This window comes from Sorex araneus, chromosome X (assembly GCF_027595985.1).
Source record: "Sorex araneus isolate mSorAra2 chromosome X, mSorAra2.pri, whole genome shotgun sequence".
In the NCBI taxonomy this organism is placed as follows: domain Eukaryota; kingdom Metazoa; phylum Chordata; class Mammalia; order Eulipotyphla; family Soricidae; genus Sorex; species Sorex araneus.
The window spans coordinates 359,959,780-359,974,269 of NC_073313.1; the positions used below are offsets into that span (position 1 = coordinate 359,959,780).

Genomic DNA, 14,490 nt, shown 5'->3' on the forward strand with positions numbered 1-14,490 from the left:
TGGAGCAAGCGCCCTGCCCGCTGTCCCTGATTGCTTTAGTTCCTTCTCACTGTCTTGACTGATTTTGCTTTGTGTAAATTCTGAAATCAGAAGGCAGGAATCTCCAATGTTTTATTTATTTTTAAAAACTGTTCCAGCTATTTTGGGTCCTTTAATTTCCACAAATTCTATGATCAGTTTATAGCAGCAAGTTTAAAAAGAAAATGCACCTGATATTTTTACATGGAGTACACAAACTATAGAGATGAATCTGATGAGTTTTGCCTATTTTAATACAAAACCTTCCAACCCATGAATAAGATATATTTACTTAGCCTTTCTAGTTTTCTTCAAAGATTATTTCCTTTAACATACAAGGTTTATTGGGGTTTTTTTTGCTGTTGCTTTTTTAGGGGTGTGTATTGTACTGATCAATGCTCAGGGGTTATTCGTGGCACCTTGCTCAGGAATCACTCCTGGTGGGCTTGGGGGGCCATATGCAATGCCAGGGATCAAACCTGGGACAGCAGTGTGCAAGGCAAATGCCCTACCCAATGTGCTATCACTCCAGCCCCTAATATACATGTTTTATACCTCTTTAGGTTAAATTTATTTCAATTTTGTTCCTTTTAATGCTACTGTAAATGAAATTGCATTCTTCATGTCATTTTTTGAATCTTCATTACTGGCATATGAAAATATAAATGCCTTTTGTCCCATTGATTTTCTGTCCTAGAGCCCTGCTAAGCTTGTCACTACATCTAACGGCTGTTGCTTTCATATATTCCTTACCTTCGACACACAAGATCATGTGGTCTGAATACAAACAGTGCTATTTCTTCACTCACAAAACGGAGGCGTTTCATCCCGGTTTCTTATCCTCCTGGTTAGCTACTTTGTACACCAATGACTAGAGGTGTGGAAAGTGGCTACTCTGGTCCTGTCCTTACTCTCCTGAAAGCAGCTGTCCTCTTCCACCTATACGGTTTTCGCTAATAACAGGGGCAGAGGTTCTACCAAACCTCCCCCCACATTTATTTAGAAGACCATGTCCTTTTTGTCCTTAATTGCACTATAAGGTGTATTATATTGATTTTTGCCTGTTGAATCGGTCTTGCGCTTCCGGGAGCAGCCCAGAGACACTCTTTCCCCACTGACTACATCTTGCTTTGGGGGTTCTAGAGCTACGTCAGGAGAGGGACCGGGATTAAATTTTGGTCTGCCAAGGTGGAAAGGCAATCCTTACTGTTCCAGGCCTGGACTCCGAGAGGAAAAGATGCCCAGCCAACCGAGCGTAGGACACGCTGAAGGGGCCTGTTACTGTGTATGTATGCATACATGCTATACATAATTTATTATTATTGTTAATTAGTTACAAGCTGCAGCAATGCTGCTAACAGGACCCTTCGCCAAATCCAAGCACTTCATCCTCCACAGCTTGGGAGAGGCAGGTGAGCCCCCGCGTTCCCAGGCGGAGCCCGCCCTCTGCTGGCAAGGAAGGCGAAGAGGCGCCGGGCAGCTCCGTTACGTAACCTCCACCGCCCACGGGGCGACGGCGGGAGGCACCACATCTGGGGCATGCGCACACGCGCAAGACGCACACACACACATATCACACACGCGCGCGAGGAAGCTGTTGGGAATTCTCCTGGCTTCTCTCTGAAGACCAGGGTGGGCTGAGATTTGCATAAGGAAGGCACTGGGTGGGAAATGCAATCGCGCATGTTTATGTCCAGCCCTTCTGCATAACAGAAGGAAAGAGGAGAAGGTGGGGAGCTCAGGTTTGGAGAAAAACAAAAATGATGCAGAGATGGGTGTGCTCAAAACCCCTGACGGCAGACAGAGCAGACCAGGGAGAGGGGAGAGAGAGAAGGAAGGGGGAGGGAAACGGAAAGAGGGAGAAGGAGAGAGAGGGAAAGCAAGGGAGATGGAGCGAGAGAGAGAAAGAAAGAGAAAGAGAGAGAGAAAAAGGAGGGGAGGAAGGGAGGGAGGGGGGATTGGAACAGACCAGGGGAAAGACTAGCCTTAACAGCTACTCCGTCATTTAAGGAAAGAAAACAAAACAACAGCCAAAATGCATTCCCCCAAAAATCTTCCTCCAAATCAGAATCTTTTAAGTTTGGTAACAAAATGCCCCGGAGATCCAGGGAGGCAGCTCAGTGGTCTCGCTCCCCGAGGGGAAGCAGCCCTGGGCCGTACACACCCCGTGCCCTGGGTGGTCCTTCCTCCTGGAAGGGCCCCTGTGTGGCGACAATTTCCCCTACATCGCTGCCGTGTGCACATCCTCAGGTGAAGGCCCTTCTACCTCCTGCTCCCAGCTAACCCCCGGGGCTCACAGTACCAAGGGGACACAGCCCACGGGCCCCAGGTGATGGCCAGGGCCAGCAGGAAAGGCCAGCGCTTGCCCACCTCCCCTGAAGGTGCACTGGAACCCAGGCTGCCACCATCACCGAGAGTCGCTTCCGAGATCCAGGCCATCACCACCAGACATGCAGGGCAAGGTCCCTCACGCCCACCAGCTCTCTCAACGGCTCCAGCTCTGGCCCAGATATCAGGGAGCAGCCAAGCCAGCACCCCCACCCTGCCAAACCTGGAACCCCAAATTCATGAGTTAATGAAGTGACTGTGCTTTTTCCAAGCACATCTTTTCAGGGTTTGAATGTTGTAAAGAATGCTGCAGGAAACAAAGGGTTAAGTTTCTGTTCCTTTCCAGCTGGGGAATCTGCATCAGACTCTGTGTGGTGGCAGCCTTCCCTTCATCTCATCATCATCATCATCATCTTCAAGTAGCAATGTTGGGTGGAGGCTGCCTCCTGGCTGGCCTCTGAGGTTTACATATCACACCATGCTCAGCATCAGTCATTTTCCCTTACCTTCTCAAATTCATTTCCATAGGTCTCTTTTGGAAATATTTTTTGGCTCTTTTGGTACTCAGGGATCGCTCCTGGTGCTCAGGGACCCAGATATGGTGCCAGGACAGCACCCAGGGCAGAGGCATGCCAGGCAAGCTGCTGGCCCACGGCACCTCTGCTCCGGCTCCCCTTGATTGTTTTGGGGCTATACCAGCTGGACTCAGGGTTTACTCCTGGCGTGCTCAGAGGGACCGTGTGGGGTGCTGGGTACTGAACCCGGGGGGAGCCTCAAGGTCTAAGCGCTCTCTCTTCTATTGCTCCAATCCCCATTTCCAGGCCAACATGGAGAGAGAAATACAGGAGTTTCCCTCAACTTAGAGAATCATAAATTTAACTCTTTGGTTTCATGCCGTTTTCTTTATACCATTTAAACACTGAAAATGAGAAAAAAGGGTTTCGAAAAAGAGCTTTCTTTGCATTGGGGCGGAGTGTGGCTGCTGCAGTAGCCCAGGTCAGAGGGATGCACGGCAAACACCTAATCCCTGCAATATTCTCCTGAAAAAAGAGTTTTCAGCCTCATGTAAAGTTCAGAGAAAAGTTGGGGTCACAACACCTGTTTGTTTTTTTTAAATAACAAAGCCAAACTTTTGCTTTGTATAGAGAGCATGGTAACTTTTCATTTTTCGGGGTAAAAGGGACAGATGCCAGTGGAATTGCATCTCCATAGCTTCGATTTTTAAAATCTTACTTTTTAAAATTTTTTTCTTTTTGGGTCACACCCGGCGATGCACAGTGGTTACTCCTGGCTCATGCACTCAGGAATTACTCCTGGCGGTGCTCGAGGGACCATATGGGATGCTGGGAATCGAATCTGGAGGTCGCATGCAAGGCAAAAGCTTCTACCCGCTGTGCTATCGCTCCAGTCCCCAAATCTCACTTTTCAAAGGCCAGAGAGTGTGGGGCACGTGTCTTACAAGCGCCTGAGCCAGGCTGGAGCCCCCACCCCACAGATGTCCCCCCCAAGCAGCACTGGACCTCAGGCCCACACACTGGGCCTCGGGTCCAGTAGGCCGAGAACCAGCGAGAGGAGCCCCCGGGCCTCCTGAGCACCTCTTGAAAAGCAAAACAAACAAAACATTCCACTTTTAAGTCCACTGGATGATGCAACTGCCAACTCCCCCGGCCTCACACGTGTTAGAACGGGGGCTGCTGAGCCCGCGGGTCCCCAGAAACAGTTACCCAAGAGGAGTGCTCCTTCATCTGGTGCTGGTTGCTGTGCGGGCCGCTGGCGTGGCCGCGCCAAAAGCAGTTCTGGCAGAGCTGGTAGCCGTGGCACTGCTGGCAGCGGTACCGGAAGCCCATCATGCTCTCGCAGCGGCAGTAGGAGCACTCCACGGGGTGGAAGACTGCAGGGGCACGGGGAGAGGAGGAGAAAGAAACAACTTTCACTTGGGCTCCACACCTGGGAAACCATGTTCACGTAGAGCAGCAAAGGGGAGGCGCCCCCACCCCCAACCCCAAGACCCCAAACCTCCTCCCAGTTAGTTCCTCTGCTCGACCACTGACAGGCAGAAAGGAGCAAGCTTGGGTCTCGGAGTCTAGGAGAGAGCTCCAGGCACTGCGGAGGGAGGGAGGGAGGGAGGGAGGAAAGGGAGGGAGGAAGGAGGAAGGAAGGAAGGAAGGAAGGAAAGAGGAAGGGTGGGAGGGAGGGAAGGAGGGAGGAAAGGAGAGTGGGAGTAGGGAGGGAGGAAGAGTGGAGGGAACCTTTTTTTTTTTCCTTTTTGGGTCACACCCAGCGATGCTCAGAGGTTACTCCTGGCTCTGCACTCAGGAATTACTCCTGGCGGTGGTTGGGGGACCATATGGGATGCTGGGAATCGAATCCGGGTCGGCCTCGTGCAAGGCAAACGCCCCACCCGCTGTGCTATCGCTCCAGCCCCGGGAACACTTTGTTGAAATGAAACCCAGAGGATGCGCAGGGAGCCCTCCCACGTCTCCATCCCTCCTGCCGCTTCCCCCAGGAGCCGGATAGTGCCACGAGGCCCCAGGAACGGGAGCAGCCTCAGTGCCTGTGACTGCAGCCAAGTCTGCCCTGTGCCCTCGGACCCAAGACTCCAGGTGCCGCTGCATGCGGGTGGAGGAGAGAAGGCCCGGCTCGCGCAGGGAACACTCTGAGCAGAAGCAGGGCTGGAGGGCGGGTTTCCCTGCCAACCCCACCCCTTCCACGCCCCTCCTCCGTCCTACGCTGGCCTCCTTCCTTCATGTGCTTTACAGACGTTTCTCCTGTGACTCCCCGGGAATATCCCAGGTGGGAAACCGTTTAGACCAATGAAAGGACCGAGCCCCGGAGAGAGCAAACCTCAGAGCCAAGAGCGGCTCTTCCCTGCCCTTCACAGCACCTGGGAAATACTGTGGCGAAGGGCAGGACCCGCGGGGCAGAGGGACTCACACACAGCACGTGGTGAGCACTGCTGGCCGGGGACTCACTGTGAGCACTGCTGGTGGAGGACTGACTGTGAGCACTGCTGGTGGGGGACTCACTGACTGTGAGCACTGCTGGTGGGGGACTCACTGACTGTGAGCACAGCTGGCGGAGGACTGTGAGCACTGCTGGTAGAGGACTCACTGACCGAGAGCACTGCTGCAGGAGCCCTGCACGTGAGTAAGTGTGAACTTGATGCTCTCTGGTGTGTGCACAGGGTCCCTAGCCCCTTCACCTTTGAGCACAGGAAGTCAGTCAGTCCGTGAAAGGGACAGGATTCAAATCTTCACCGGGACCCGCTGGCCAGCAGGACTCTGCACAAATACCATCTTACCTTGAGCACCGGCCTGGCCATCAAAAATGGACTTTGACTACAGAACTGAGACTCAGACAGGATGGCCGATAATTGAGCAGCCGTGAGGAGAGCAGCAGGACAAGAAGCACTTCAAGACTAAGTGAGACCAGGACAAGAAGTACAGAGAGTGTGTCTCCTCCAAGAGAAATCTTCTGTCATAAAAAATATCTCTAAGAGATGAGAGAGCAAGAGAGAGCGAGAGAGTGAGAGAGCGCAAGAGAAAGAGGGGGAGAGAGAGCAAGAGTGTGAGAGAGAGAGAGAGAGAGAGCGAGGGAGGGAGAGAGGGGGGAAAGGGTGAGGGGGAGGGGGAGAGGGGGAGAGAGAGAAAGAGAGAGAGAGAAAGAGAGAAAGAGAGAGAGAGAGAGAGAGAGAGAGACACAGAGAGAGCGCCGCTCAGAACTCCACAGGGGCCCGAGTCCCCCGGCTGACTCTCCATCAGTCTGAGCTGCTCGGCCCCGCTGAGCTCCGGGGATCTGCGTGCCTGCACAGTCTCTGTCCTCCAGCGCCCAGAGCCAGGGCTGGTCGGCGAGAGGAGCGGGAGGAAGAGCAGAGCAGCAGACGGCGGGAGGAGCCCAGCTCAGTGCTGAGGACAAGCACGGTCAGGCAGAGGCATCTTCCTGCCCCGGGCACCCCGCAGGGGGATGAGGACCAACTGGGGAGGAGCCGTCCAGCCGTGCTCAGCAGCGGTGGTGCTGTGGGACCACGGGGCACCACAGCTAAGGCCTGGGCTTCCCCGGGCAGAGCGCACCCTCTGCGCCACCTCCCCGCCCCGAAAAACAGCGACTTTGGGGGAATGGAGAGACAGTACAGCGGGCTGGGCCCTACCCTTGCGTGCAGCTGACCTGGGTTTGGTTCCGGCACCCACATGATCCCCCAGGCACTGCCAGGAGTGATCCCTGAGCACAGAGGCAGGAGTAGGCCCTGAGCACAGCCAGGTGTAGCCAAAAAAAAAAAAACCCAAAAAGTAAATAAAATTTTGCTTAATACATATCCTTACAAATAGTAACTTCCATACAAATGATGAATTTCACTGGAAGTGTCCAAATCTTAAAATAAAAAACCTGAAAACATAATTTTAGAATTTGTTTTCCACTAAATAAAGGTAGATAAAAGTTAGTATCATAAGTCGTGTTTTTATTTTTATGCGTATCAGGGTTCTCATAATATGTGAGAAAAACTATCACTCCTTAGTTTGGAGTACTCACAGATAAAATTCACTTACTACGAAGTCCAGATGAAATGTTCACACATTCGTATAGGAGAAGCAAAATGATTTTAAGAAAAAGAAATCAGCTATGTAACTACTAAAATACTTATAAAAATACATCCCATAAAGAAACAATAACCCTATAATGATTTAACAGTATTGGTCTCTATCTAAAAATTATGCTTAAAATTGTGGCTGTTTCACAACAGAGTGTCTTCAAAAGCACGTTGTCATGCGCACACTTTATAACTAACCTTTTTTTGCTGCAGCAAGCATTTGTAAGGCATCCCAATTTATTCTACCATTTTTTTGGGAAAATATTAGCTAATCAGGGCCACACAGTGCAGGGGTGAAAGCACATGTCTTGGGCCCCCCTGACCCTGGTTTGATTCCTGCAGACGGCCAGGAGTAGGCCCCAGCACGGCCAGGCATAGCCTCAAATCCCCCTCCAAAATTTTGATCTAGCTGCTTTAGCACAGTCAAGAGAGTTCAGACCTTTAAAAAAAGATTCTCAGGCCAAGGATGTGGCCCTTGGAGCAAGCGCCTTGCACGTGGGAGGCCCTTCATCCTAGCAACAAAATTCTCAGCGAAGGACTCTCCACGGGAGTTACAGATTACTGCAGCTCCCGTTGGGAGAGAGAAAGTCGCCTTCCAGCCGTACTGCTATGAGCCCCGCTCTTCTGTGAATGAGCCAGGAGGGAGAGAGGGAGAGAGGGAGAGAGGAGAGGGAGAGGGAGAGAGATAGGGGGAGGGAAGGGGAAGGGAAGGGAGGAGAGGGCAAGGGAGGGGAGGGGAGGGGAGAGGAGAGGGAGAGAGGGAGAGAGGAAGGGGGGAGAGAGAGAGAGAAAGGAGAGGAGAGGGGAGGGGAGGGGGGAGGGAGAGGGAGAAGGAGAGGGAGAGGGAAAGGGAGAAGAAAAGGGAGAGGGAGAGGGAGAAGGAGAGGAGAGGAGAGAGGGGAGAGAGAGAGAGAGAGAGAGAGAGGCGGAGAGCCGGCAAAGGCCTCTCCTCGCATCATCCCAGCCTTCCAACAGGGAGAAACACGGAGAACAGCAGCAAGGCGCTGAGAGTTGCGAAGAGCAAAATGCCATTTTGAGTCCCAGAGAGATGGTGTCGTCACATTCCTGAGGACACCGCAGACAGGCGCAGGGCACAGGCAGTCAAGGAAAAAACGGAGGAGTGGGGGGGGGGGCGGGAAATAGTCCAGCAACCTGAGTTCGATCTCTGGCACTACCTGGTCCCCCGGGAACTGCCAGGTGGATCTTTTAGGCCCCCACGTACTTCCTGGTGCAGCCGGGGTGTCTCGCACTAAAGGTAGCACTGCAGCTTCGAGTAGCACAGACCCACAGCCTCGGGTCCAACCACTGAACCACCGGCCCTGGCTGAGGACCAGGGAGGATGGCCCCAGGGCCCGAGCATCCCCTGGGAGCTGAGCCCTGGAAAGCCAGTACTGAATTGTGAGGAAAACTATTTCCCATAAAAGATTCCGGATTCCATCTAGTGCAGGTGGCTGAGAAGAGCTTTACTCAACTGTCTGAGAAATTATTTTTTTTAAAACTCAAAAGAGGTGTCAGGGGAGCCCTGAGCTCCGTCAGGAGGAGAGCAGGTGTGAGCTGCAAAGCTGTCTGAGCTGGGACCACTCTCTAGGCGACACAACCCCCCCTCCCCAGCACCCATACACTTGGTTTTGTTTTTGAGAAATACATTATTTCCCCTTTGGAAAACGAAAGCCACAGATCCCAAGGCAGGCAGGCCAGCAACGTGCCTTCTGACGGCCGGCGCTGAGCGCGGAGAGCTTCACCGGGAGCCCGGCTTACCGTTCTCCACGTGGGCGAGCCTGTGCATGAGCGGCAGCCAGACGAGGCACTGGGGAGGGGGGTCGGCCATCATGGTGTCCAGGAACGTGTTGAGCATGATCTTCTTCTAGGAGGACCAAAGACAAACACATTTCACGCGATTTAAGCCTCTCTCAACTTGAAGATACTTAAACCAACCAGGTCTTGAACCAAATTTACATTAAACATGGGAGCAAAATGAAATAGTGTTTGACATCAGAACTGCAACGCACCACTCTGCACAAACGCCTTTCTGCCGACATGGCTTTGTCTTAGAGCAACGATCCAGCTTCCTCTCCCAGGCAAGGTCCTAAGGAAACCAGGGTCTGAAATGACCTGCCATGGCCCCACCAAATCAGACTCCGAGCCAGGACTAGATTTCTATTTCTAGTTGTATGTTTGTTTGTTTGGGGGGTTCGGGAGGCTGGGGGGGGGGCGGTTAAGCCACACCCGGCTGCGCTGAGGGCTCACACCTGGCTCTGCGCTTCAGGGAATCCTATGAGGTGCCGGGGACCAAACCCTGGTTGGCCGCATGCAAGGCAAGCACCTTACCCGCTGTCCCTCCCATGTCTATTTCTGCTACCCGGTGGGGAAGACAGACATCTGATCACAAGAGAGCGTTGAGGAGAGGTGGGCGATGGGCACCCGGCTGGCATCACAGCAGTGTCGGGCGGAACTGGCCATCAGTGAGGACACGCGCTCACATCACTGGACAGCTTTCCCGACCGCAGACACTCAGCAGCCAGGCCAGAACACTCGAATGGTTCTGATTAGGAGGAGATCAGAAGCTACCCCCCAGTGCCCACCCCCATTTTCCCTCCACTGTGCCAGCTCCCCAGCTGCCCTGGACTTGGCATCTGGACTCCACGTAGGAGCATGCAACGCGGAGGAAGTGATTTGTGAACACAGAAAGTCAGGAAAACAGACTAGAGTCATATATAATAAAGACAGGGAAGATCTGCCATCATCTTCCAAATGCGCGGATTTCCTTCGTACTTCACTCTACTTGCAAAATCACCGTCCAAGGAGGAAGGGATGAGCAACTTTAGCAATGAAACCAGAAAGTCACTGGAACTGATTGGGCCAGGCAAGAAAACCGCTTCCTGTCGTGGAAGCTGTACACCAACACCTGCAACAAGCAAAGGGCACACCCAGGGATCCGCTCAAAGCTACCGAGAAGAGGCTGCAGTTTGGTCTCTAGCTAAGGTGGCAGACAAAACTTAAATGGACCATGTCACTTACTATAACTTAAATGTTTCAGTGACCATGCCAGTGTCATTTTATGTAGCACTGTAGCTTGCTGGGCTCTCTGAGAGGGATGGAGGAATCTAACCCGGGTCAGCCGCGTGCAAGGCAAACACCCTACCCGCTGTGCTATCGCTCTAGTCCAGTGTCACCTTATACTTATTGAAATTCACAATTCCAGGACTGGGGAGGTAGCTCGGAGGCGGACAGCATGCTGTGTCTCCCGAAGCTCTGGGTTCAATCCCCGACAACATGGAATTTAGAAGGATGTTTTGACAAATCCAGTTATAATCCTCATTAATTTATTACCAGAGCTGTTTTCTCTTTAAAAAAAAAAAATTGTGATGGGCCTTGCACAAAGTGGTCTTTCTTTTTTTAAATCTTCAGGATAAAAAGAAGCAATTACATCAGACATCTCAGAAGGGTTTCCAGATGATGCCGAGCTTCTGGGCTCCAGCTGTGCCAGGTCACTCTGGGGGCCCGGGTGGGGGTGGGGGGCACGCGGCACGCCCAGGCTATGTGCCCCGATGGTGGGAGCCTCTGCAGTGCCAGCAACCAAACTGGCACGTAACTGCTGTGTTACTCTGTGTGTGTGTGTGTATTTGTGTGTGTGTGTGTTTGATGAAAGTTCTGTGTGCTACCTGCATTGCAGACTCCCACTGAATGCTATAGATCTGTGTTGCCGTGTGTGTGTGTGTGTGTGTGTGTGTGAGATGTAAGTTCTGTGTGCTACATGCACTGCAGACTCCCACCGAATGCTATAGATCTGTGTTGCCGTGTGTGTGTGTGTGTGTGTGTGAGATGTAAGTTCTGTGTGCTACCTGCACTGCAGACTCCCACCGAAGCTATAGATCTGTGTTGCCGTGTGTGTGTGTGTGTGTGTGTGTGAGATGAAAGTTCTGTGTGCTACCTGCACTGCAGACTCCCACCGAATGCTATAGATCTGTGTTGCCGTGTGTGTGTGTGTGTGTGATGTAAGTTCTGTGTGCTACCTGCACTGCAGACTCCCACCGAAGCTATAGATCTGTGTTGCCGTGTGTGTGTGTGTGTGATGTAAGTTCTGTGTGCTACCTGCACTGCAGACTCCCACCGAATGCTATAGATCTGTGTTGCCTTGTGTGTGTGTGTGTGTGTGTGTGTGAGATATAAGTCTGTGTGCTACCTGCACTGCAGACTCCCACCGAATGCTATAGATCTGTGTTGCCGTGTGTGTGTGTGTGTCAGATATAAGTCTGTGTGCTACCTGCACTGCAGACTCCCACCGAATGCTATAGATCTGTGTTGCCGTGTGTGTGTGTGTGTGTGTGTGTGATGAGATCTGTGTGCTACCTGCACTGCAGACTCCCACCGAATGCTATAGATCTGTGTTGCCGTGTGTGTGTGTGTGTGTGTGTGTGTGTGTGATGAGTTCTGTGTGCTACCTGCACTGCAGACTCCCACCGAAGCTATAGATCTGTCGGAATAGCCACCGGGAAAGGGGTGCAGAGCCTCCAATACAGCACTGCCGGGAGGGTGAGAGCAGAGCCCAGGAGCGGAAGTGCAGAGGTACAGGTGGGGTCGGGCCGAGTATGGGGCAATAGGGTGGAGGGGAATTGATATCTGATGAATCAAATTAATTAAATGCTTATATAATACAAATAAAAAAATACCCCAAACTACGAGACACACCCAAGGTGCATTTCCTCCCGCTCTCCTGAGGCTGCACCGGCATCTGAAGTCCTCCAAGAGCGAGAGGATGAAGCTGGAGCCTGCATCCTGCAGGCGGCCCCTGTCGCCCAGCCACTCTACCAGGGACCAGGGTGTCCTCTCTCTCCCCAGGGCAGGCCTTCCCAGAGCAGGTCCGGCCCCGCACCCCACTCTGGGGCTAGGTCCTGGGAACGGTTTCTGGGAGTGCTAGGGTCCGGGCCATTTTCCTCAGATAAGACGGCACCGCCTTTCCCAAGGCAACCGGGAAGGGCTCTCAGAGGCGAGGACGTGTCCCGGGCACAGAGTCCTCAGACTGTCAAATCATTTCTGCACATGCAACTCCGGAGCACAGGACCCAGCACCCGGGCAGTGGCTCTGAGTTCCATGGATCCGACACATGTGCAGTCAACACCGGTTATTTCCCAGACACGGTGAGTCACAAGCGAGTCTGTGTGGAAGGGGCCCCGGGCACACCCCCAGGGGTATCCGGAACCAGCCGGGACACGCAGGGGAGCTCAGGCAGAGAACCAGTCTCTGCAGAGACCGGAGCCGGGCGGGAAGCCTGAGGTCTCTAGGAAGGAGGCCAGGGCGGGGGGCGCCGTGGGGAGAGCTGACAGCACCCCGAGGCCAGAGGCAAGCGACTTCCACCCCGCTACCCGCACGCCTCAGAGCCAGAGAACGGCAAAGCCACGGCTCACGGAGGAACCGCCACCCTCGATCAGGCCGGCACGAGGCCACAGAGGCACGCAGGCAGGCTGCCGGCGAGCCGGCAGGGAGAAGCAGGCCCTCCTGCCCCATGCGGGGAGAAGCCGCGGCTGGGGGCTTGGGGCACGCACCATGACCTCCGGAGACCCTCATCCAGGCCTTTTTGTTTTGTTTGGGGGCCACACCCAGTGGTGCTCAGAGGTTCCTCCTGGCTCTGCACCCAGGCATCACTCCTGGTGGTGCTTGGGGGACCATGTGACATGCCGGGGATTGAACCCGGCTGGTTGGCCGCGTGCCAGGCGTCGGACTGCCACAAACGGAGACCCACTCTGCCTCTGATACCACCAGGGCTGCTGGTGTTGCCCCTGCATCATCCTAGCAGCCTCCTCCACAGCCACATCCTCGGGAGAGAAGGGCCGGGCGAGGCTGCACCGCTGCCCGTCATGCCGCGCTGATCCCTGCTCCTGTGCTGGGCGGAGGGCGGGGTGCCGGGGAGGAGCAGCAATGCGGGAACCAGCCCTTTGCAAACCACAGCAGGCACCTTGCCAAGTATCAATAATGGGGTCAATTCTTTTTCTGGAAAATCGACGGGAGGGTAGAAGAAGAGGGAGCCGCAGCACTGCTTGGAAGGAATCATGGCTCGTTGTTTCAAAGACCTCAGAGCCTCACGGCTGCCAGCTCGGGGAAGCAGGAAGGCGCGTCTCCCCTGCAGCTCGGGACGGTGGGGAGGGGGGCGCCAACCCTCATAGTTCTGCATGCCGGGAGGCCAAAAAATAAATCATCTCTGCATCTGCAAGTGGTCCGCAGGTGTGTTCTTGGGGGCGAGTCACCTGTCCTGTTTACTGGGGCCCCGTGGGGCTGGGGCGCAGGCTGGCCTCACTGCCCCCTGACTCCACACAGACGGACCCATCCACCTGTTCTGTGGGGCAGCTCTCGGGACCACCAGCCCCGGCCAGGACCCCCTGGTCCCGCTTCTGCCCACAGCGCACCAAAGGCCTGTTTCAATAAGCCGGAGGGTGGCCAGGCAATGTCACTCCCGCCTCAGAGTCCAAGGCTGGGGTCAGTGGGCAGCACCGTGACGGACTGCCAATGAGGCGCCCTTCCTGATGCACCAAAGGTCGCCTTGTTCGACCCCAACATCAATAAAGTCTGTTCAAAGTTTGTAATTTTAACACAAAAAATTAAGTTCAGGGGCCGGAGCAATAATACAGCATGTAGGGCGTTTGTCTTGTACACAGCCGACCCGGGTTCGATCCCCAGCATCCCATATGGTCCCCCCAGCACAGCCAGGAGTGATTCCTGAGTGCGGAGCCAGGAGCATCCCTTGGGTGTAACCCAAAAAGAAAAAAAAATAATTTCGGGTGATAGGCCTTTGTTTGGACACAGATTTTGTTCTCTTAGTTTTCCCCCTTTCTAGAACTTTCTGAGTCTAGCACAAAGACTCTACTGAACAACAGTCCTCTGCTCGGTCCCTCAGGGCCCTCTCTCACACGTCCCCCCCAGTCAGGCACCGGAGGTCACCACACAGAAGAGGGAGCCAAACTCTCCTTTCCTAGGAAAATGCCAGGGCGGCCCCCCAGGTCCCAGATCCTGCAGCACGCCATATCTACAGCGCTCAGGAGGCAGTGATTCAGCACAATGCAAACCTGTGCACCAGATCCCCATATTTCACAGGCCAAAAACTCATTTGGGAATATGACAGGTACCCGGGAAGTAGCAAGGACAGAACTCCTTTGAAAACTTGGCGCTTAAAATATTTCTAATGCTGTTTGAAAAATCCTCCCCCTCCAGCCCTCTCAGAAGCTCTAATGTGATTTATCGGCTTCTATTCTCCTCCTGACTCACAGCTGCCTCCCACCTCCACAAAAAGCGCTATCACTCCTGCACTGGAAACAAGGGGAGGCAAAGGGAAGGAGGGGGCGGGAAGAGTAGAGGTGGGGAAAGCTGGAGGGGAGGGCGAGAGGGCAGAGGAGAGGAGGGACGGATAATGGGGTGGGAAGGAATGGAGGGGAGGGATGGAGAATGAGGGGGAAAGAGGAGGGAGAGAGGGGAGGGAAGAATGCAAGGGATGGGGAGGGGTGAAGGGGAGGGATGGGGAGGGATGGAGGGGAGGGATGGAAGGGAGGGATGGGGAGGGATGGAGGAGA

General features: G+C 53.9%; 1 protein-coding gene across 5 annotated transcripts in view; it reads right to left on the bottom strand.

The window, feature by feature from the left end:
- The window catches only part of DTNB (dystrobrevin beta), a 242,437-nt gene that overhangs the window by 140,562 nt on the left and 87,385 nt on the right, over positions 1 to 14,490 (bottom strand). For all 5 annotated transcript variants that reach the window (XM_055121023.1, XM_055121021.1, XM_055121020.1 and 2 more), the window contains 2 exons: positions 8,690 to 8,795; positions 4,071 to 4,237 (listed from right to left, as the gene is read on the bottom strand). In XM_055121023.1, the coding sequence (XP_054976998.1) occupies positions 4,071 to 4,237; positions 8,690 to 8,795 (273 nt within the window). The remainder of the gene's footprint in view (positions 1 to 4,070; positions 4,238 to 8,689; positions 8,796 to 14,490) is intronic.